The following is a 23,213-nucleotide window of genomic DNA, read 5'->3' on the forward strand; positions in this document are numbered from 1 at the left end:
GGCCACTGACTGGGGACCGAGGGGGTTGGGGGGGGGGGGAGAGAGGTTTAAAAACTAGGTTTAAAAAAAAAAAAATCCCATGCTTTGCCATTTTATTAAGCCTTTCAAGTACCATTTCAGTTAGTAAACAGTGTCCTGCTTGATCTAGCTGCAGCTTTGCAGGTGCAGAGTGAACTTTAGCAAAGTGACATGAGTGACACATGCACAATTTGTGTGTCAGCTGGTACAATATGTTCTGTTTGTTGACTCACTACACACATTTCAAGATCAAGTGCATATTAAGCATCAACATTGCTCTTGTAGTTAATCTGTTGAGCACTACGTTTAATACTCCTGTGTCAGAAGCATGAGGATATACAATTATCTGTCTGATACAAGTGATACATTTTTTCACCCTGGTGCTTGTCACATGGAAGTGGAAAAAGAAATAATCCTGGATATATGATTATTTCCATCCTTAATCTCAATAAAAATTACTTGGAACAAAAAGTGGGTTCCAGTCTTTGAATTCAGGCGTCTCAAAGAAAAGTAGCAGTGCGATGGTGTCATTCCTGTTGCATTCAATCATATCTGTTGCTACTTTGACAACAAATTGAAATCTTGTTTCATATGAATAACCAGAGTTTATAGTCCTGCAGTTTAAATAATTTTCTTTTCTTCTTCTTTATACTTTCACATTTGCTGGCATCATGATCCTCTATTGAGTTCTTGTCTTCTGTCACCTGATATGAACAAAATGTTGTCAAGTTGGCTCTGCAAATTGCTAGATTAGTGTGAAAGGGGGAGGTATCTTCAGATTAATACTTTAAAAATAGTTAAAAACAGGATTAATCATGACTGTGTGCTCCTGGAAATGCTTCATGCTAAAATAGACTTTGTTCAGTGCATAAAAATAAGGTATTTTATGCTCGGAAGTTGTGAAAAACCCTTTAGATATCATATAGGTACAGGCTGATAAAAATTAAACATCTTGATTACTATGACTTTTAATAAATATGTGATGATGAAATCTGGCAAAATTTAAAGTAAATCTAGCTATCTTGTGCATATATACTCTACTCATTAAACTCAAGTTGGTTGCTGTTTATGTATTGCAAAGTGTTACCATCTAACAGGTATGTCATATCTTTTGTCTGTTTTCTTTTTTTTAATCTGAGTCTCAACAAAAACTTAATAATGTTTTAAATTGACTTTTCACTATTTGTGCTGCTTTTAATACTGTTACGGTATTGTAGCACAATATATTTCTCTATCTTGTTTAGTTTGACTAATACAGAATTATTTATTACATGTTAGAATGGATAGCTTTTATAGAAATTTTTTAACAATACAATTTTAATTTTCCATGTAAAAAGATGAATTTTTAAAGTAATTTGAATGACATGGTCTTATGGAATATGAAGTTCAGTGCATTCTATAAGTACCAGGGTCAAAGTGAGTGCTTTGTATATCTGGTGTGTTTTGTAATTGAGGGAATTTGTGTTTAAGTTATGACTGTTTTCTCCGTTGGATAAAAATACAAGGAAAGATAAAAGGACAGTCTGTTAAATAGGATGTCATATTGAGTCTTAAGTCATATTGGGATGGAATATAGTATAGTGTGTATCTGTGAGGTCTTTGAATGTCTCCATTGCTGTAGGATCTAGGTGGCAGTGATTGGTTTTGTTGGGGGTGGGGCAGTTGGAAGGTTGCAGATGGAAGACAGTCTTTCTCTGTGAAGGAAACCATCTCCCCTGTTCCTTTGAAACATTACTTAGGAAGGTGAGAAGCAACAGGCAGCTAGTGTAATTAACAATTACTATGTGATAAAATGGTCAAGACTTCAACCAACATAAGCAGAATGCTTTATCAGTAATAATAATTGTATAAAAACATTGAATAATATAGGAATATTATTTTGGCAATATGAGATCAAGATGGCACATTTCCAAGGAAGAGCTTGATGCTGCAGATAACATTGGTGATTAAATTAGTACACCTCTACCCTGATATAACGCAACCTGATATAACACACATTTGAATATAACGCGGTAAAGCAGTGCTCCAGGGGGGCAGGGCTGCGCACTCCGGCGGATCAAAGCAAGTTCGATATAACGCGGTTTCACCTATATCACGTTATATCAGGGTAGAGGTGTACTTTCCCTTGTCCAATCTACATTTTTAAAATGTGAGAAGTGACTGGGAGGAGGAGAAGTGCAAGTCAGTTTTTGGATACTTGCAAGCCACTGCTAAAATTAAACCTGTGTGGTGTATAGTTTGGAAAGCATTTGAGGTCCTTGGAATGTGAAGTTCTATAGAAAGATTGTCAGTGAATTGTAACCTATTATGCCAGTTATTTAAACCCTGCTTTCTCAATATTCTGAGTTTGTAAAAGGAGAAAATATGTTGTCAACTCTCATCCATATCTTGTTTTTGTGAAGACTAGATTTTCAGCAGAAGAATCCAGAAAGGTGCTAATGGAGCTAGGTTTTGATTCTGTAATGAGTGTACAGGCACAGGGGTCTACCTGCACAGAGCTCATTGGAGGGCCTAGACCTTTTTCTGGAACCCACGTTTCTTTGCCAAATTAGTTAGTGCCTTACTAATAATACTATATTTAGATTATTAGGACAAATTCAGATGTGGTGTACGCTAGTACATTGACATCAGTGAAGTTGCATTCAATAACACCAGCTTTGTATTTATCTCTTTGTGTCTGGTACTGATCAGCATATCATGAAGAAGACAATGCTGAGCTTGAAAAGATGCAGCTGACTGCAGTCATAGTGATAAAAGGTTTCTATGGTCTGATTAATAAATCAAGATTAGCTGGATGAGGCTTTTGTACTTCAGAACATCTATGGCTAGAGCTTTAAAAATGTTGCATTATGGGAATTGTATCCCTCAATCATTTTGCCTTCTATTTAAAATTGTATTTAGGACATTTTGTGAGGAGAGAGATTTTGGGAGGAAAGATATGTGAACCTATAGTGGTCACATAACAATGTTAGTATAATGGTACAGAAACATTGCTTACTTAAAAATAAAAAGTTTACTTTTATATTAAAACTATTTTTAGAAGTGGGGTACCTTGGAATCAATTAACTTGCAATAAAACATCACTTTACAAAAGTAGAATAGTTTTTAAGAGGACACCACTAGGTAGTTTAGTATTAACAGTCATATTCTGTTTTTAAAAAACTAGAGGCCCTAATGCTTTTAAAGGATATTTTTAGAATGTTTTTTTCATTTTGTTTGGATTTAAACATTCCCTTGTATTAGAAGCCCCTGCACTGCAGTGTTGGGCTAGTGTGAGAATCAGAATATGAAATTGACTGGAAACTGAATGTAAATGAAAGTGAAACAAGCTGAGCTTAATGCAGACATTGAGTCACTGCTCAGTGTGTCATGTTTTCTTCCCTCTCCACCCCTGGCATCAGGAGGAGATTCTGTGCAAAACATCCTATAACTGTTTCTGCATTATGGAGCCCTTCATCAAAGGGCTCCACAGGCAACTGCTGACATGGGAGCACCTGGCAACATGGCCATATGCCCATCACTGCGGTATCTGAACACCTAATAGATGGACTGTGAGGCAAGGATCCACAAACCAGTGTAAAGGTCCTTTTGTGGATTAATGAGATCTATGAGATTTGGGACCCAACCCCTACTACTTCCACTGGGGAGGGGGCAAAACCCACTTCCCTGACCAAAAAAGAAAAAGGAAAGGGAACTGCCAGAGCATTCTTCTCCCCACCCTAATAATCTCCCAAAAGTGTTTCCGTAGGAGGTGGTGATCCCCTCTCCAGGGTACTTAATAAATATAGTGGATTTGAACCATGTCCCTTCTAGTGCTGGCTCCTTCCCTCCAGTGGATCTTCGGAGTGCAAACAGGGTCTTGTTTCTTTTAATTTCCTGATCTGCTTGCTCATAGCAGAGTTGGAGCTTTCATTTTAGACCCACATATATAAAGCTAGCCCTTACTGGGGGAGGAGGAGGATTTTTCTTCCAGAGAGGAAAGAGATGGCTGTATAGGAAGTGGTATTAATTAAACCTATATACTTAAATGTGTTGGTTTATACTATAAAATAGTACATCAGTTTAATAGTAATAAGGTTTAAAAAGACCTGCTTTATGACCAGGCTGCTCAACTGGTGGATCGTGAAAGGCTGCCTGATGGATTGCAACCCACTGATTCAAAGCTATGATATCCTTCTACTGCTAAGATCCAGGGGGAGCCTGAGCAGGGATGGGAAGGAGATCCTGCTGCTACTGGGGCTGCTACTTCTCCTGCTCGCCTTTTAGTTCTAGAGCAGCTCCTTTCCATACACCTGCAACTCCTACCCCGGGTTGGGCTCCGGAGCAGAGGAAGCAGTAAGGTCTTAGAACTGGCTTTGCAGCACCTTGGAATGACGACAATTTCTCCACCCTGGTTCTGAGCCAATGCCAGAGATCGGGGAAACGGTAAATTAAGAAGAAGCCCTGCTCAACCCAACAGCAGCCCTACCCCTTTCTTGATCTGCTTCCCACAAAATGGCTGAAAAAAATCATCCTGTGCCCTAAACCCCTTGGTGATCGTGAGATGATCTTTCAGCCATTTTGTGTGAGGCAGTCCAGAAAAAGGATTTTAGAACCATTACTCGGATACCAAAGGAACTATATATGAAAGCTTTACAATTTGTCAGGAAGACACCAGTACCCTCGGAGTGAATACCTACCTTTAATTTACTGTATCCCATTTCACCTTCCATTTTAAATAAAACAAGAACCATTTATTTATAAATAATGTTGAAATCTTGAACATGTAGTCTCTAGATATGTATGTTTGCCAGCATCATGTGTTTTAAGGTCCAAATTTTTCAGTATTTCTGAGGTTTCCACCTTAAACTATACTCCCTTGGAAAGCCTTTTAGGAATAATATTTTTCTTGCCTGCATATATCTGAAGCTACTATAGTAAAAATAAATAAAGTGTTCTGTGAATGCATTCTAGTAGTAGTAATGATGATAAGCTCATATAGGGTTCTTCACAGAAACAATTCTCAAGCACTTTAAAATTCAAGTAGTACTTTAAAAAAACGGCAATCAACACAAATCTTTTCACATTTGATTATTTAAAGAAGGTGGGGGTTGGCTCTCTATCCCATAGGGATTGGATTCCACAGATGCCCTGCATAATTACTGAAGGCCCTTGCCTTTCAAACATCTAAATCATTATCTAGGTCAGATCTGTAAATCAGCTGATGTAGCTCTTTAAAGACAAATAGAAAGATAGCAACTCTGTAAGGTATAAAATATCCATATTATTAACCTTAGAGGTCATTACACTAGGTATAAAATTACCAGTGATTAAATCTAGGGTTTACAAGGTGTTTCTGTGACAGCTTGTAAACACAGAATTGGTCTCCCACTCCTTTTATTTTCTTAATGTGCTCATTGGGCACCTACCTGTGTCTTTTTGACTATGCAAATGGTAGTCTCTAGGTGCAAAAATATTATTTTTTTCCTCCTCTGAACTTTCTGAAAGATTCTTCCTCATCCTTTGATTAAGTACAATAGTCTATAACCAAGTGAAATGATAAAATCTATTTTGTCCTTTAAAAATGTAATGAATATTAATACAGAAGGGGGGGGGACAACAAAACTGACAGCTAAAGGCACATTTTTGTTAGATGTCTTTTGAGTTAGTTTTTAAAAGTTTTTCTCATCTTAGTCTCCAGAGTGAAAGCCGCTTCTTCAATGCATGCAGCAGATATAAAAGCTTGTGGGTTTTATGTAGCACTGAACCAAAATCTTTCATGCCAGTAACTGCTGACAGTATAGAGAAATGTTTTTTTTTTTTTTTTTTTTTTAAGTTTGAGCACAGTAAGTATTCACTATATATAATATCAGTTGCCATCCTTTTGTTTTGCATTATGTATCTTATTGGTATAGAACACATTGACAAAAGGGCAATGCCAGCTGGTAAATTGGTGTCCTAGGAAGAAGAGTTCTATACTTTTTCTCTGTCCAATTCAGACCGAACTAATTCACTTTGAGAGTTTTAAATACTTCATTGACTTTTATAAAAACACACTAATAATTTAGTATTTATTCATTCACTTAAAGCATTTCTCTTTGCAATAGGGGCCGGATCCTGCAAAAGCTTATGTTAAGTGATGGTCTGAGGCTACGTCCTCACTATGGGAGGGGGTCGATTTTAAGATACGCAAATTCAGTTACGCGAATAGCGTAGCTGAATTTGACATATCGGAGCCAACTTACCCCTCTGTGAAGACGGCGGCAAATCGACCTCCGCGGCTCCCCCATCGACGGCGCTTACTCCTACCTCCGCTGGTGGAGTAGAAGCGTCGATTCGGGGATCGATTGTTGCGCCCCGACGAGACGCGATAATTCAGTCCCCGAGAGATCGATATCTACCCGCCGATTCAGGCGGGTAGTGTAGACCTGCCCTGAGACTATTTGAATAGTGACTTCTCTGGCAAGAGTTCTCAGGATTAGGCCCTAACTTTGTACCCAATCTTGGGTCATGCTGAGAACCCTCATCAGTAGGAGTTGAGAACTATCTACTCTTTCCAAAAACCAAATCAAAACAAAACAAAAAAAATCCTCTAACTACAGCATCTAATCATTTGGTGATTCCTGCAGGGATTTAAAGGGCCAGGGGCTCCAGCCACTGCAGGTAGCCCCAGGCCCTTTAAATCGCCAGCCTGGGGAAGCCAGTCCAGTCCTGCATGGCATACTAGCTCGTGCCGGTACACCGTACTGGCTTACTTTCACCTCTGACAATATCTTTAAACACTAGAATCACATTCAGTGCGGCGAGATGCTCACACTATGAGAGGCACCTGGGAACTGAGACAGGCTGAGGGAACAGCAGATTCATGTCTCCCATCTCACGCTCACTCCGGGGCATTGAGTGGAATGGTGGGCAGAATTTATTTATTTATTGCCGAGCGCGTATAATTGAATTCGCGTAAGTTAAATGTGCCTATGATTCGACTCCACTGCAAGGTGCTAGAAAATATCAGTACACAACTGAAGTAAGAAACGAAGAATTAAAACTCACTGTCTAGCATTGTTGGTGCTTATGGCCATACTCCTGATTAACTTTACTACTGTAATAAGCCCCATTGATTTTAATGGGACTACTGAATATAATGAAGTTCTGCACACTCATAAGTATTTGCAGGTCTGGTCTTTCCATTACAAAATTCCAGGGATTAAAGCATAATTTGTGTATAATTTAACACAAGTGGCGAGAACCCACAGCTGGTGAACATTGGGGCTGTGTGGGGGGGGGTGAGTGCCCCTCCCCCCTGTGAAAGTGGGCTAAGACAGGCCAGAGAAGCTGTGCAAAGAGGCAGGCAATCAGGGAGGGCCTGTTGGAGAGACAATCAGGGCTGGGCAGGAGATGGCCAGTCAGGGCCGGGCTCAGCCCTATATAAACGCTGCCCATGAGAGGAGCAGTCAGTCTCTCCCAGACCTCCAACAGGGAAGGTCTGTCTCCTGAGCTAGGAGACCAGCACCTGGGACAGCGTAGTGCTGGGCAGGCTCTGGTGAGCCAAAGGGAACTCCAGCCCGCTACTTGCCAGGCTGCAGTCCCTGAGGGAAGGGCCTAAAGGGTCAGAGGGGAAGAGACCCAGGAAGAGCAGACAGCAAGCGAGGGGAGAGAAGGAGGGCAGGGAGGCTGCCGCTAGAGGATCCCTGGGTCAGGACCCAGAGTAGCAGGTGGGCCTGGGTCCTCCCCTTCCTCCTTATATTGCAGCTGGCTGTGGGAAGTGGCCATATTGGACTGCACCATACCCCTGAAGGAAGGGGTTAGACTTTGGGAGCAGCTGCCCACTGTGGCAGGTGAAAGACTGCTGTTAGTGGCCTTTCCCCCCCCCCCCCCCCCGGAAGGGGGTGAGAATGGACATGGGGCACTGCCAGAGGGCAGTGTCCTGAAGGGGACGCCTCAAGCAGAAGGGAGCAACGTGGGTCCAGGTGTCAATGGAGGGCGAGAGGTGGATGGGACACCACCAGGAGAAGGCGCTTCCCATGGACTGAGCTAATGCCCGGCACAACCAGCAGGAGGTGCCAGTGGTGGTGAGTCCCAACACCGTCGCAGGCTGGTTTGTGGGTTTAGAGGGCTTCTTTCTTCCTACCCTCCATACTTCTCTCAACTCCAGTGACAGTGCTGGTTGAAAAGATTCTGGATCTAGAAGTGTTACTCTTGAATCTTGAGATTTTACTCCATGCTTTCTTGAGCTAAATGCCAGTGGGGAAGGGAAAGAAACTGAAGAGGGCTACAGTGTTCCTTTAGGGGCTCAGAATCTAAGATTGAAGTATGCATCCCAGTAGGCAACCTCTTGAGGAGTCCTGTTCTAGAATAAGTAGGGTAGCTACCGCCTGCCTCCCTTGAGGATTAAACCATTCAGAAGTGTATTAAATAGAAAAAGCTCAATTTATAATCTCTCCCCCTTCTCGCGCCCCCCCCCCCCCCCCCCCAAAAAAAAAAATTCCAAAGCGGGGTAGGAAAGGATTGAGTTGTCTTTTTTTTTTTTTTTTTTTTTTTTTCTCCTCCCCTAAAGTCTTGATTCTTCTTTTGCTTTTCTGAGTGTCCTGGTCTACCTCACACCATTGAAATAACTTGCCCTACAAACAAGACTATTGAAATGATGGAAAAGATAGCACAGAGTGATAGTCCTTTTCTCCTAAACACCTGGGGTTTTAGTTTTTATTTCTCTTCGCCCTCTCCCATTGGTCTTAAGATATGTCTACACTGGAACTTGAGGTGTAATTTCCAGCTCAAGTCCACATATCCTCACTAGCTCTGAGTGGGTCTGTCTACTCATGCCAGAAATTACCCCTTCCGACTCCTAAGTAGACATAGTTTTGGCCAGATGTACCTACCTACGTCGCTCAGAGCTGTGGAAAATTAATGACCTGTGCATCGTAGTTAGGTCTGCCTAACTCCCTGTGTAGATGCAGCTAGATTGAGAGAAGAATTCTTCCATCGACTTAGTTACCCTCTCTCAAAGAGGTGGATTACCTACTTTGATGAAAAGGCCTTTCTGTCGATATAGGAAGTATCTACACTATGGCACTATAGCAGCACAGCTATAGTGATACCCATAGTGATCTCTGCAGATGCAGTCTGAGAGCCCACAAGCACTTGAGTGAGGGTGGTCTTCAGGCAAGGCCCCACCCCCACTTGCCTATGTGCTCTTATTTCTTGCTCATTGGGGTTGGTTACTCAGGGCTTCGCTATACTTACAGTGCTGCAGCGGCTACCTACGCCGATGGGAGACCTTCTCTCGTCGGTGTAGTTCCCCACCTCCCTCAAAGGTGGTAGCTGTGTTGACAGGAGAAGCCCTCCCATTGACATAGTGCTGTCTATGCTGGGAATTCGGTTGGTATAACTGTGTCCACACCCCTGAGTGACATAGTTATACCTACATAAGTTTGTAGGGTATACTAGGGCTCAATTGTGTCCACTACTCTTAAGCTTTTCTTTGTGTATGCATGGTAAGAGGAAAAACTAGTGGAAATTTAAACTTAATTTTTTTTCAGTTTTTTTTCAGCAAATCAATTAATGTTTTCAGTGAAATCCATAATGAAAGAAAATAATATGACAATAGTAGTAATAAAAATAAAAGTTCATGTTTTGTTCAGAACCTCTGAAAACCCTATACCTCTATAGTGGAACCCTGACCCATTTCTTCTGGCCACATTCTACTGTCATAGAATTATGTATGCAGTATTGCTGGATCTTGTTATTTCATCATGAATCGTGCAATATTTGGTGTCTTCCTTAAATTCCCAGCTTCTGGAGTCATGTAATTGTGAAGTGCTCTCCTTATTTTTAAGTGTAAGTTTCTAGTCTTCATGATTGCAGAGAATGGCTTAAAAATTATGAGAGAGAAATTTTTTTAAAACCATTTGCCTACGGGGTTTTGAGTCTAGAGTTTGTTTTTAAGTCTGTCTCATGGCTTTTGAATATTCAGGATTGGCAATTCTGAATACTTGTGGATCTCCTTGCCAGGGGTAGTGTGAAGACCAAAACTATAATTGGGTTAAAAAAAGAATTAGATAAGTTCATGAATGATAGGTCCATCAATGGCTATTAGCCACGATGGTCAGGGATACAACCTCATGCTCTGGAGGTCCTAGCCTCTGACTGCTAGAAGCTGGGAGTGGACGACAGAGGATGGATCACTTGATAATTACCCTGTTCTGTTAATTCCCTGTGAAGCACCTGGCATTGGCCACTGTCAGAAGAGAGGATACTGGGCTAGATAGACCATTGGTCTGACCCAATATGGTTATTCTTACAAGTATGTATATAATATTATTAAAAGTAGTATCAGGAAAAGTTGGTTGCTAAGTTAAATATTTTGTTAGACTACTCCGTTGTGTCCGTAGCTACAATATAATGGAAAGGGCAAATGTAGTTGAGAATTTTTCAAAAAACTTTTCCATACTCAAAATATCCCATCTTATAACAAACTCTCCTATTTTTCTCTAAACCACCAGTTTAAAAAAAAAAAATTGTATCAAAGGTCTTGATTATTTGAGTACTGTTATACTGAAACAACATCTATAAATGTGTTTTTCACTCAGGAGTCTCTAGTGTTCAGGCTAGTTCATTGATGAATTAAAAAGACTTGCAGTTTAAGGCTTGACTAAGTATCCGCACAGCACCAATGCGGCAACATTCAGGCTATTGGCTGAACATGTGAAATGTTTGGGATATCTAGGAAACAAAACATAGGTTTATGTATAAACATTTTTCAAATGTATTTTGTTTTATATGGGTGTATTTTGAACTTTAGACACTGTACAGAGTAAAGTAAATATTAATTTTCAGGTGCTTGTCCCAACAGTTGAAATCAGTTGGTTAACTCTGGCTTTTACAGTCCACTGATTTAATCATCTTGGAGGGGAGGAGGCAGGACCGCTTCAGTTTGAGTCCATTTAGTCTGGCTCTTGGGACTAGAATTGCCTTTTCTCATTGTTATGAAAGAACTTGGTCTTGTTTGTCCTTCAGTGAATAATATAAAGTCTGTTTGCTCAGGCCTTTACCTGTAATTAAAAAAGAAAGGTAAAGCTGCTTATACAAGAGTAACATAACAGGCTGATTTTGAACATAGATCCTTCCAAACTGGAGCAGTAAAATACATTGAGTGTGGCATGGGTTAATCTATGGAGGAAAGCAGTAATTGTTGTACGGTAAGTACAAACATGATTTGAGGCCTTTTCTTAGATTTTTCGTTCATATCTTTTGTGACGCCCCTTGTATTCCTGTTATGTTTTTTTTTTTTTTATCAGACCTAGTCTTGTAATGTTTGCCTTATTTAGGGTTACCATTCGTCCAGATTTTCCTGGACATGTCTGGCTTTTTGGGTTAAAAATAGCGTCCGGGGGGAATTTGTAAATAGCTACAAATGTCTGGGATTTCCCCCCCATGTAGAGCGCGGCAGGGCTGCAGGAAATTCAGCTGCTTGCATGGGGCTCCGGCAGCCAGAGCCCTTCCCCCGCAGCTTCAGATCAGCTGCCAGAGTCCAGCCTGGTCAATGTAGAGCTACTCCCCCTCCCCTCCCCTCCCTCCCTGCATTCTCAGATCCCCGGCCAGCTGGGCCATTCACATCGGGCCTCTGCAGCTCCTCCTCCTCCCCCGCTGCCCAGCGCCTCGCTCCGGCAGCACTGTGCAGGGGCAGAGACCGGGTTGTGTGTTGCGCTGGGGAGCGCAGACACGTGTCTGGCTCTGTGCGGAGCCCGACATGCTGTTCTGAGCGGCAGGGTAAGGGGGTCAGGGGGCTGGAGAAGGGGCAAGAGGTTTCTGGAGGGGGCAGTCAAGGGACAGAGAGTAGGGAGGATTGGATGGGTCAGGGGTTCTGGGGGGGCTGTTGGGGTGGGGGGTATGGAGAGGAATAGAGGCTGGCAGGGAGCAGAGGGGGTTGGATGGCGCGTGGGAGTCCCGGGGGTCTGTCTGGGGGTAGGGGTGTGAATATGGGGTGGGGGTGTGGATAAGGGTCAGGGCAGTCAGGGGACAGGTAGGGTCCTGGGAGAGGCAGTTAGGGTGGGGGGGTTCTCAGGAGGGGGCAGTCAGGGGACAAGAAGCAGGGAGGCTTAGATAGGGGGTGGGGTCCTAGGGGGCAGTTAGTGGCAGGGGTTCCAGGAAGGGGCAATCGGGGGACAAGGAGTGGGGGGGGGGTTTGGGGGTTCCAAGGGGGGCAGTCAGGGGGTGGGAAGTGGGAGGGAGTGGATGGGGGTAGGGCTAGAGCGGGCTCACCCCCCCATGTCCTCTTTTTTTTTTTTTTTTTTGATTGTGGAAATATGGTAACCCTACCTTATTAATAAAAATAATCTTCTTCTTAGTCTATACACTTTTTTTATTCACATGTGCTTTCCAGTTAACTTTTTACTGTTTGTTCAGATGACAATTAAGAGATATCTGTAACATGTGTTACTAGAAAACTTCATATACGATAATAGTCCTTGTCTGTCTTCATATAATTTCTTTTGGAATGTTCCTGTGCTTGAAAATGTTATTAACAAAGAAAGAAAAAGAAGTCTTTCTTCCTTACTACGTAATTAATAGGATGGATATTTTGATCCTACTAATTCCCACAGTTCGCATAGGGGTTGCAAAAGGAGTATGTTTGATCTGTTGTTTTTTTGCTTTGTCTGAAATTAAAAAACATTTGTTTTTTAGGAAATCTGAGAGCTCCACTCTTGAAGAAGAGATGACGTGTAACAGTCCAGATAACTCTGAAGCTTGTGCCACTCCAGATTGTGACCATGACCAAGAGATGGCTGAAGAGTACTCCAGACTGAGGACTTTTGCCAACTTTCCAAATTGTTGTCCTATTTCAGCATCAACACTAGCACGAGCTGGCTTCTTTTATACAGGAGAGGGAGACAAAGTGAAGTGCTTCAGCTGTCATGCAACTATTGAAGGGTGGGAGCATGGAGACTCAGCAGTTGGAAGACATAGAAAAATTTCCCCAAAATGCAAATTTATTGCTAGATTTAATTTTTTAAAAAAAGATATGCATCCTGTTCTCCAAAACTGTCAATGCAGAGTTGAAAATTGTTCTGGAAATTCAACACTCCAGTGCTCTTCTGACAGATCATCTGATCTCAGTCCAGATTACCTTTTGAGAACTGGGCAGGTTGTGGACATGTCAGATAGTATGTACCCCAGGAACCCTGCTATGTGCAGTGAAGAAGCTAGGTTAAAATCTTTTCACAACTGGCCAGCCTATGCTCCATTAACACCGAAGGAGTTAGCCAGTGCTGGGCTGTATTACTCAGGTGTTGATGATCAAGTGGAGTGCTTTTGTTGTGGTGGAAAACTGAAAAACTGGGAACCTTTTGATCGAGCTTGGTCAGAACATAAGAGGCATTTTCCTAGGTGCTTTTTTGTCCTGGGCCATGATGTTGGAAATGTTGGAAATGTCCCAAATGAATCTAATTTTGCTGAGGTTTGCAGGAGTGGCTTAAACAATGCAGATCACCCAAAAAATCCATCTATGGCAGAATATGAAGCACGGATCAAGACATTTGTAACTTGGAGATACCCAGTTGTTAAAGAGCGACTTGCTGAAGCTGGGTTCTATAGTATAGGTAAGCTAGATGAGGCTTTCACGTCTGTCTTTTTGTTGCAGCAGAATTTGTGCATGATGCGATTTTGAACAGAATCTCTATTAATTTAACACTGAATGACTTGCCAAAACAAATCTTTTATTTAAAGCTTTACGTTAGTTCAACATCTGAGTCTTCAAATGCTTTTTAATTCTACGTTCACTTGACTCAAATTAGTTGTTAAGACTAGCTAATACAGTATGTTCTCCTGGTTTATTATTATTATAAGATGGCATGCAAAATATCAAGCATTCTTTTTGAATGATCACATAATCTGAAATGTCACATCATTCTTCTTTCTAGTAGCAGAACGTTCAATAAAGGGAATATCTTAAGTAGTGACCTTTGTCTTTTAAGCCCATTTTAGGATGTATGCCAGTTCAGATTTTGGCTCTTAGACAATGGTTGGTATCATTAAAATGTTATCTTATCATATTAGAAACAATGGAACACTGCCCCGCAGCTATCCTGACCTGTCCTAAAAAGAGGAATTGTGGTCTTGTGGTTCATACACAGTGCTAGGAGCCAAGAAGTCTGGGTTCTATTCCTAGCTCTGCCATTACTTTTTATTTGTGTGTGAGTTGAAATTGTGGTAGCACCCAGAGGCTCGAGTCAGGATCAAGGGTCCGTTGTGCTAGCTGCTGTACAGACTCATGGAATATGTGGTCCATGCCCCCAAAAGCTTCTAGTCTTAAAAACTTAGTGTGACTTGGTCAAGCTGCTTAACCTCTCTGCATCATTTTACCCATCTGTATAATGGGACTAATTACATATTAGGCTTAATTAGGTGACCAGACAGCAAATGTTTATTAATGATCTGGAGGATGGTGTGGACTGCACTCTCAGCAAGTTTGCAGATGACACTAAACTAGGAGGCGTGGTAGATACACTAGAGGGTAGGGATCGGATACAGAGGGACCTAGACAAATTAGAGGATTGGGCAGAAAAAAACCTGATGAGGTTCAACAAGGACAAGTGCAGAGTCCTGCACTTAGGACGGAAGAATCCCATGCACTGCTACAGACTAGGGACCGAATGGCTAGGTAGCAGTTCTGCTGAAAAGGACCTAGGGGTCACAGTGGATATGAAGCTGGATATGAGTCAACAGTGTGCTCTTGTTGCCAAGAAGGCTAACGGCATTTTGGGCTGTATAAGTAGGGGCATTGCCAGCAGATCGAGGAACGTGATCGTTCCCCTTTATTCGACATTGGTGAGGCCTCATCTGGAATACTGTGTCCAGTTTTGGTCCCCACACTACAAGAAGGATGTGGAAAAATTGGAAAGAGTCCAGCGGAGGGCAACAAAAATGATTAGGGGTCTGGAGCACATGACTTATGAGGAGAGGCTGAGAGAACTGGGATTGTTTAGTCTCCAGAAGAGAAGAATGAGGGGGGATTTGATAGCAGCCTTCAACTACCTGAAGGGGGGTTCCAAAGAGGATGGAGCTCGGCTGTTCTCAGTGGTGGCAGATGACAGAACAAGGAGCAATGGTCTCAAGTTGCAGTGGGGGAGGTCCAGGTTGGATATCAGGAAAAACTATTTCACTAGGAGGGTGGTGAAACACTGGAATGCGTTACCTAGGGAGGTGGTGGAGTCTCCTTCCTTGGAGGTTTTTAAGGCCCGGCTTGACAAAGCCCTGGCTGGGATGATTTAGCTGGGAATTGGTCCTGCTTTGAGCAGGGGGTTGGACTAGATGACCTCTTGAGGTCCCTTCCAACTCTGATATTCTATGATTCTATGATTCTAATAGGAGCCTATATAAGAAAAAGACCCCAAAATTGGGACTGTCCGTATAAAATCGGGACATCTGGTTACCCTAGGCTTAATTAATCAATATTGGAAAATCACTTTGAAATCCTTGGATGGAAGGTAAATGCAAAGTAGTACTACTGTTAGTTCAGGAAGAAAAGGGATTACCAAGGATAATTTCTAGCTTTCTCACCATATTTGATTCTCTTTTTTTGTGCTCTTAGAGCACTGACTTTCTAATTTTGTTTTCTCTTGCTTCCTTCCCATCCCCTCTGGCCTCTGAATAAAACTTTTGGTATTTTCTTGTACATTCTTGCACAAAATGAATACATTCATAACTAGTGGTGACATCTTATTTATATCATCTGTGGGATCCCAAAAAAATCTAGCTGCTCAACAGCCAAATGGGATCTGTATTGGGAAGACATGCAAAATAGGTAGCTTATCCAACCAGCTGGTTAACTGTTAGAGTAAATTCCAAGAGCTTTGTCCTTCCTATTGGCTGAGAAGGGCTTAATTTCAGTGGGAGAAATCTATCCATATCTCCTCTCATTGCAATACACTTAATATGTAAGCAGCTTCTGATGTAGTCATTGATTGTAATGTGAACTGTGCTGCTAGAGCTCAGACAATTCAATTTCCTTCCACATCCTCTTAGTCTCTGTCACTGCTGTTCAGAGCCCATTAGGCTTGACTGCCATTAGGCTTGACTGGTGAAACCAATGACCAAAAAGGCAAATAAGTAAATGTCTTTGTGAATTCGGTTTCTGTTAATTAATTCCATTCTTGTTTAAGGGGAACTGAGACTTAATACAGAGAAGACTGATCAAAAACATAGAAGAAATTGTGTCAAATGCTTTTGCCTTAGAAACTTTGTGGTAGTGGTTTTTATAGTCTACCTAACAGTTGAACGCACAAGAAGTTATTAGACTTGTAAGCAAATATAGAGATACCAGAAATGCTTCTAATGCCAAATAAAATTGAGTAAAGCAGCATTTGTGTAAGCTTGGTTTTGTAATTTTTTATTAAAGTGGAAATAGTCCAAGAAGCTACTTCATTTTTCTTACCATATGTTATCACAAATTACATTGACATCTAGTTTAAATTAATCCTTTTTATTCTTAGATGCTCATTATTAAATTGACACATTGTTGGTGCTTTTATCAGTAACAAGACTTGCTGAAGCTTTTTTTTCTCAGTTGTAAGAACAAATATTTGCATATTCAGCCTTTTATTTGACAAGTATACAACATCACACTTATTTGTCCCCTTAGGTAATGGTGATCATGTTTTGTGCTTTCACTGTGGTGGAGGACTGCAAGAGTGGCAGCAGAATGAAGACCCTTGGGAGCAACATGCTAAATGGTTTCCAGGGTAAGGTACTCTTTACTGTATTGTTGCGCACACTTCCATTTACAGTATGTTGCATCTGCAACAAAGGGAGAATGTATCAACATGACCTCAAAAGGCTCAGTTTGGCTAAGCATTCAGTGGTTTGGATGCTTATCCAAATAATTTGAAATGGTTGAGATGCCCTTCTGACCATCACCTAGTAGTGAGGCCCATTTGCTCCCACTCCACTTGCAGCATATTCTTGTAGAGAAGAGTCTTTGCTTATGTTATAAGTATTATGTGCAGCCGTGATATTCTATTGAGAGTGAGCTATGTAGAAGTCTCAAGAGAAGACAGAAACTGCTGTTTATGCAGTACAATTACACTTAAAAATAAAGGCCTAAAGGCTTTTCAAAAGTGAGTAGAGATTTTGGGTGTTCGAATTTTTTGGTGGGCAACATGACACCTTAAAGGGACCTATTTTTTCAAACAGCACATTATTTTTTCTTTCTGAAAATGAAGCCCTCTTAAGATGTCTTGAAGAATATAAAATATATTTCTCTCTCCAGTCGTCCCTGTCCATGTGCTTGGGTATAGTTTTTCCCTAATGGCAAATAGACCAATGTTCATTGAGACGTTGATGTGATCCCCCATTTGCTGGCTTCCAGAGTTCACTTGTTTTGATCTCCATTATGAGCATTCTGGCTGAGGAGAAACGCCTGACCAAAGGAGAAAGCGGTATAGGCCTGAACAGACAGAACAGAGTAGCTGTAGGAGGATTTTTAGCTTCTGCAGCAGCATGTGAAACACTAACAGATTGTGATCTCTCCGGCTATGTCTATGCTACGGGCCTTACAGTGGTGGAGCTGTACCACTGCAGCTGCGCTGCTGTAAGGTCTCTCATGTAACTGTTGTATGCCGCCAGCATAATTAAACCACCCTCAACGAGCAGCGGTAGCTATGTGAGCAGGAGAGTGTCTCCTGCCGACATAGCGCTGTCTACACTGGTGCTTTTGTCGGTGACATTTATATCAGTCGGGTGTGTTTTTTCACACCCCTGACGACAAAAGTTTTGCCAACAAAAGTGCTAGTGTAGCCAGAGCCTCAGTCCCAGGCACCAACACTCCAAACCTCGCAGTAATACAGCATGGCTGTGTCATTCATACATTCTAGGAAATATGCTCATGCCACCAGAATTTCACACTCCAAGCGGATTCCTTCAGTGGGTTCCTTCTCAGCCTTCTAGGGAATTAAAGGTTTGGGTGATTAAAAATTAAAAAAAAAAATAAGAGGGATCCAGATGTTACCTTGTCTAGTTTCGGTCCTGCCACTTGTGTGATGCTACTGCTCTTCCCTGCAGCTCTTCTTATATGGGTGTGCCAGGCCCTATTTGGCTGCTCCTTGCAGCCCCTTGCTTTCTGTGTAGCCTCCCTAGGGCTCCGTTAACAATTTACACACCAGTGTGGGGCGGAGGCCTCATCACAGGACTATAAACAATAGCCAGATTGTTCATCATTTGTGTCTAGAATTGACCAACATTGCCCTGGTACCCAGAACTGACAGATATCGACAGAAGAGCTGATCCACCTTCTAACAACAAGTGATCTGTCAACGCAGGACTTGATTTGTATTTAATTTTTTACAAACTTTGAAAATGCAGGTCCGTAGAAGAAATGTGTTTTGGGAAAGATCACAACTACAACATGCTCTTGCAGGTAGTCCAGATCCAGTTAGGATGCTAGGATTTGGGGAAACATTTTCTAACTCTTTTGACAGATGACCCATGAGCTTAATGTTGATATACTGAAATTTCTTCAAAATGATCTGGACATGTTGCATTCATCAGCAGTATCAGCCTACTAAGTACACAGGTTACCTCTTGGAGTTAATCCATGCACAATTAGATTTAGCAGGATGGTCAACAAGCCAGACCACCCACACCATCTGGGAGACTGAATTACCCTTCTCCCACCTTATTAATTCCCGTGGCTGTCAACACCAATAGAGGTCCACTCTCAGTGATAAGAACTGGAAGTGTTTAGACTTTTTTGGGAGGAAGGCATACTCCTCAGCTATGCTTTGATTTTGACTAGCTAATTACCAAGCTCTGATGGAGAAATAAGACTACGTAACCAATTTGGAACTGAGCGATTTTTATTGAGCAGCTGCCTGAGTCGCACCACAACCATTTTAAGGAGATGGAAAGAGGGAAAGTTAGTGGCCAAGACAACACTACAATCTGCCCTCGACACATCCAACTCAGTGGCAAGGTCCATATCCATGGCTGTGGTGGTGCGACATGTGTCATGGCTCCATCTGTCGGGCTTCCTGAAGGAGATACAGTCAAACATTGATGACCTTCCCTTTGAAAGTTCTTCACGGAGAAGACTTGCCTCTCTTCACACCCTGAAGGATTCTAGGGCCACTCTCCATTTGCTGGGCATCTACATGCCAGGACAAAAGAAAAAATTCAGTCCACCACCCTAGCACAAACCACTCACATAACAATATCCAGCTCAGTGTTACTGCGAGCCACAGAGAAAAAAAGAAATTTTCGAGGCATAAACCATCTGGGCCGCAATCTTCCTCATCCAAGCCGTTCATGTCCAAGTATCAATTTTGACGTGTTGGTTGAGGCATCAATAGACCACTCCCACCAACCACTACAGCTGACCAACGCTATCTATCCATTTGGCTACCAGCTGGCAGCATTCCCCAGCACCTGGGAGTATATAACATTGTAATGAGTACTCTATTCATTTTACTTCCCTGCCCCCTCCACAACACCCTTCTCCATCCTTCTTCAGGGACCCTTCTCATGAGAGTTTACTATGACAAGAGGTAGATAGTTTCCTTTGGTTAGGAGCCATAGAACCAGTACCTCAACATCTACGAGGCAAAGGTTCTACTCTTGCTGTTTTCTAATACCCAAGAGGAAGGGAGGTTGGAGACCCATACTAGACCTCAGCTCTCAACATGTTTGTCAAAGCTCAGAAATTCAAGGTGGTCACTCTCGCAATGATCATTCCAGCGTTGGAACAGGGAGACTGTTTTTTGGCCCTCGGCCTTTAGGACGCCTATTTTCATATCTCAATCCTACCGACTCTCAGACTATTCACTCTGAGTTAAGACCACTACCAGTACAGGGTACTCTACTTCAGGCTATCATCGGCCTCGAGAGTCTTTTCCAAGTGCTTGGAGTGGCAAAGAAGATATTGAAAGGAGGGATAGAACAGCTAAGGAAAATTGTCTGTTTATCCATGACTGTGGTTCATTGCTTACAAAGAAGTTAAGAGTTGATATTAAAAGTTATATTGTATTTCTTTGTTTGCAAAGTTTGTTTTTCTTTTATAAACCAGTGGTTGTGGCTGCCATGATCAGTGAACGTAAAGTTTTGTGATTCCAATTGTTGAGTCCGTGACAAATAAGCATTGTTGATGAAGCTGACTTCCTTTCACTATCAGAATGTTTTTAAAATGTTTAAATGACCTCTATGATTTCAGTTACATTTTCAGAGAAAACTTCAAGAGCAGAAATATTCTTTGAAATGCAGAATTACCCAAATTGTTTTGAAAATTGTGTATTCAGCTTTGTTTATTTTCCCATGTGTACAATGCTTTTTGTAATTAAAATCTTTTTTGACTATAGATGCAAATATCTGCTACAAGAGAAGGGACAAGAATTTGTAAACAGTGTTCAGTTAACGCCTTTATCGAGGGATTCCACAGTAAGTTGTCTTTTTTTCACCATCTACTATTTTGGTTTCCCTAGAGAAATAACTTTTAATTACAGATAACATTGTATAACTTCAAATTTTTTGTGAAATCAATTTATCATGTAAATACAGAATATATCTAGTGATTGTATATAGTTTTTTACACTGTTTTGATCATCAACAGGAAGTGGAAGGGATTGAGTTACAGTGTAGCAATATGATTAGGGCAGTACCAAATTCATGGCTGTGAAAAATGCATCATAGACTGTGAAATCTGATCTCTCCCCGTGAAATCTGGCTATTGTAGGAAAGGGGCAGGGCTGGGGGCGCCCCAGCCAGGGCTTCCTACCATGTGCCGAGCTCCCGCTGCTAGGCCTAGCCCAGGTTGGGAAGGGACAGGACTTCTTTCCCCTGCAGAGGCTGCTCCCGGAGCCATGTCAGACCCACCTCTGGGAACCTTCCCTGACTGCAAAAAGCCCGTGACCCGGAGCTGCGGGAAGCGGCCCAGGCCGCAGGGATGTCCAGGGAGACGTCAGCTTTATGCTTTGTGTCCTTTATTCTATAAGTGTTTTCCCACCACCAGTGTCCAACTATATACAGATTTCTCACCTACCGGAGGCTGGGTCAGTAACCACCTCCTTCTCTGCCTGCCTCCCTCCTTTTGGCTCCTTCCCAGCCTTTGTAGCTCTTGCCTATCAAGCTAGCAGGTGTTGCCAATCGCCAGGCAGACAAGACTTTTCAGCCAGCCCCAATCTATCCCCCTTGATTGTGGCAAGGCGCTGCTGCAAACACCCCTAAACACTCAAAGCATGGTGTTCCAGTCCTCACCATCTTGGCTAATAGCCATGGATGGACTTATTCTCCATGAGCTTTCTAATCTTGTTTTTTTTTTTTTTTTAAACCCAGTTATACTTTTGGTTTTCACAACATCCCCTGGCAATGGGTTCTACAAGGATGATTGTTGTGTGAAGAAGTACTTCCTTTTCTTTGTATTTGCAGCCTATTAATTTTATTGTGTGACCTCTAGTTCTTGTGTTAGGAGGAGGAGTAAATAACACTTCCTTATGCACGTCTGTCAAATCATGAGTAGTGTGAAAGACCTCTATCATATTCCCCCCTTGGTTGTCTCTTTTTCAAGCTGAATAGTCCCTCTCTTTTTTATATCCTTAATCTTTTTAATTATTATTTTTTTTTTGCCCTTCTCTGTACCTTTTCCAATTCTAATATATCTTTTTTGAGACGGGGTGACAAGAACTGCATACAATATTCAAAAGTGTGGGCATACCATGGATTTATGTAGTGGCATTATGATACTTGGTGTCTTATTAGCTATCCCTTTCCTAATGGTTCCTAACATTCTGTTTGCGTTTTTGACTGCCGCTGCACATTGAGCAGATGTTTTCAGAGAACTAGCCACAATGACTCCACAATCTTTTTCTTGAGTGGTCACAGCTAATTTAGATCCCATCGTTCTGTATATATAGTTGAGATTATATTTTCCAATATGCATTACTTCACATTTATCAACACTGATAAATGCCATTTTGTTGCACAGTTTTGTGAGATCTCTTTGTAACGCCTCAGTCTGCTTTGGATTTAGCTATCTTGAGTAACTTTTGTATCCTCTGCAAATTTTGCCAACTCACTGTTGACCCCTTTTTCAAGATCATTTCTGAATGCTGAAGTGATCATATACATATGGCTTATTACAGGATGCTTTGAGATTTGTACATATTTATGACAGGATGGTTTGATTCTGCCACCACGGGCTGCTTAGGCAAATTACTTCCCCTCTCTGTGCCTCAGTTTCTTCATGTGTAAAATGGGGATTATGATAGTGACCTCCTTTATAAACTGCTCTGAGGTTGGTTGATGAAAAGTGCTGTATAAGAACTAGGTATTTATTTATGTATGTCCAGTCCTGTTGAAGGAGATGAATAATAAAAGATTGGATTCCTATTAAATCTCATCTGAGTCATGGTCACACAGTCAGCCTGATGAATAGCAACAGCCTTTTTCTTACCCTTTCCTTACCACTGTTTAGAAATTTTTCTTTGGTTGCAGGGGACCTAATCTACGTTTATATTTCTGTTCTAGATAGAATCTTCGGAGAAGACATCGCTACTTATAGGTATCAGTAAAACAGTTACATTTACGTGTTCTTAGTGTGCCTTCCTCACCAGGTTCTTCTGTTGTGGTTTGTTTGTGGGGAGAATGAAAGAAATGGCAAATTTTGAAGGTGGCCCTGCTATGCTTTATAGAGGAAAAAGGAAGCTAACTCATTAAATTATGGTCTTTTTTTTACGACCTTGCTTCCGAACAATTAAATAACAACCACAACACATGGATGAACTGCTGAACAGATGATGTAATTTGGGAGCCAGAGTGTAAATTTATCACTTCATTAATCTGAAGGTAAAAAAATCAGTGAATAAATTCTAACCTTATTAGGGGGGAGAAAACTAGTGTTTTGCGAGTGGCCAAATATGGGGTGTGAGTGTGTGAAAGGGTGTAGACCACAGTAGAAGTAAATTTTAATGTCTAGTTACACCTCTATATCTTTATGGCCAGTAAGTACACTTTACAATTACTGAGTTGTTAAGACTATAGGAAGAATATCAGGGAATGCTGAAATTGTTTGGGTCTCTTCTTGAATGAAAATGTTGTCACAAAAATACTTAAATAAGAACCTAATTGTCTCATATCTGTATGAGGGGTTCCAGCACTCTTGCTTATAAACATACGACAAAAAGGTGAGAAAATAGTGATGAGTATAGCAGCAGGATTATTTTACAGCTACTTAAAAA

General features: G+C 41.6%; 1 protein-coding gene across 1 annotated transcript in view; it reads left to right on the forward strand.

The window, feature by feature from the left end:
* XIAP (X-linked inhibitor of apoptosis) overlaps positions 1-23,213 on the forward strand; it is a 46,653-nt gene that overhangs the window by 15,819 nt on the left and 7,621 nt on the right. Inside the window, exons 2-5 of the mRNA XM_054040142.1 lie at positions 12,679-13,592; positions 16,634-16,733; positions 20,340-20,418; positions 22,504-22,537. Of these exons, the coding sequence (XP_053896117.1) occupies positions 12,710-13,592; positions 16,634-16,733; positions 20,340-20,418; positions 22,504-22,537 (1,096 nt within the window). The 5' untranslated portion in view covers positions 12,679-12,709. The remainder of the gene's footprint in view (positions 1-12,678; positions 13,593-16,633; positions 16,734-20,339; positions 20,419-22,503; positions 22,538-23,213) is intronic.

The sequence above is a fragment of the Malaclemys terrapin genome, chromosome 9 (genome assembly GCF_027887155.1).
Source record: "Malaclemys terrapin pileata isolate rMalTer1 chromosome 9, rMalTer1.hap1, whole genome shotgun sequence".
NCBI lineage: Eukaryota > Metazoa > Chordata > Testudines > Emydidae > Malaclemys > Malaclemys terrapin.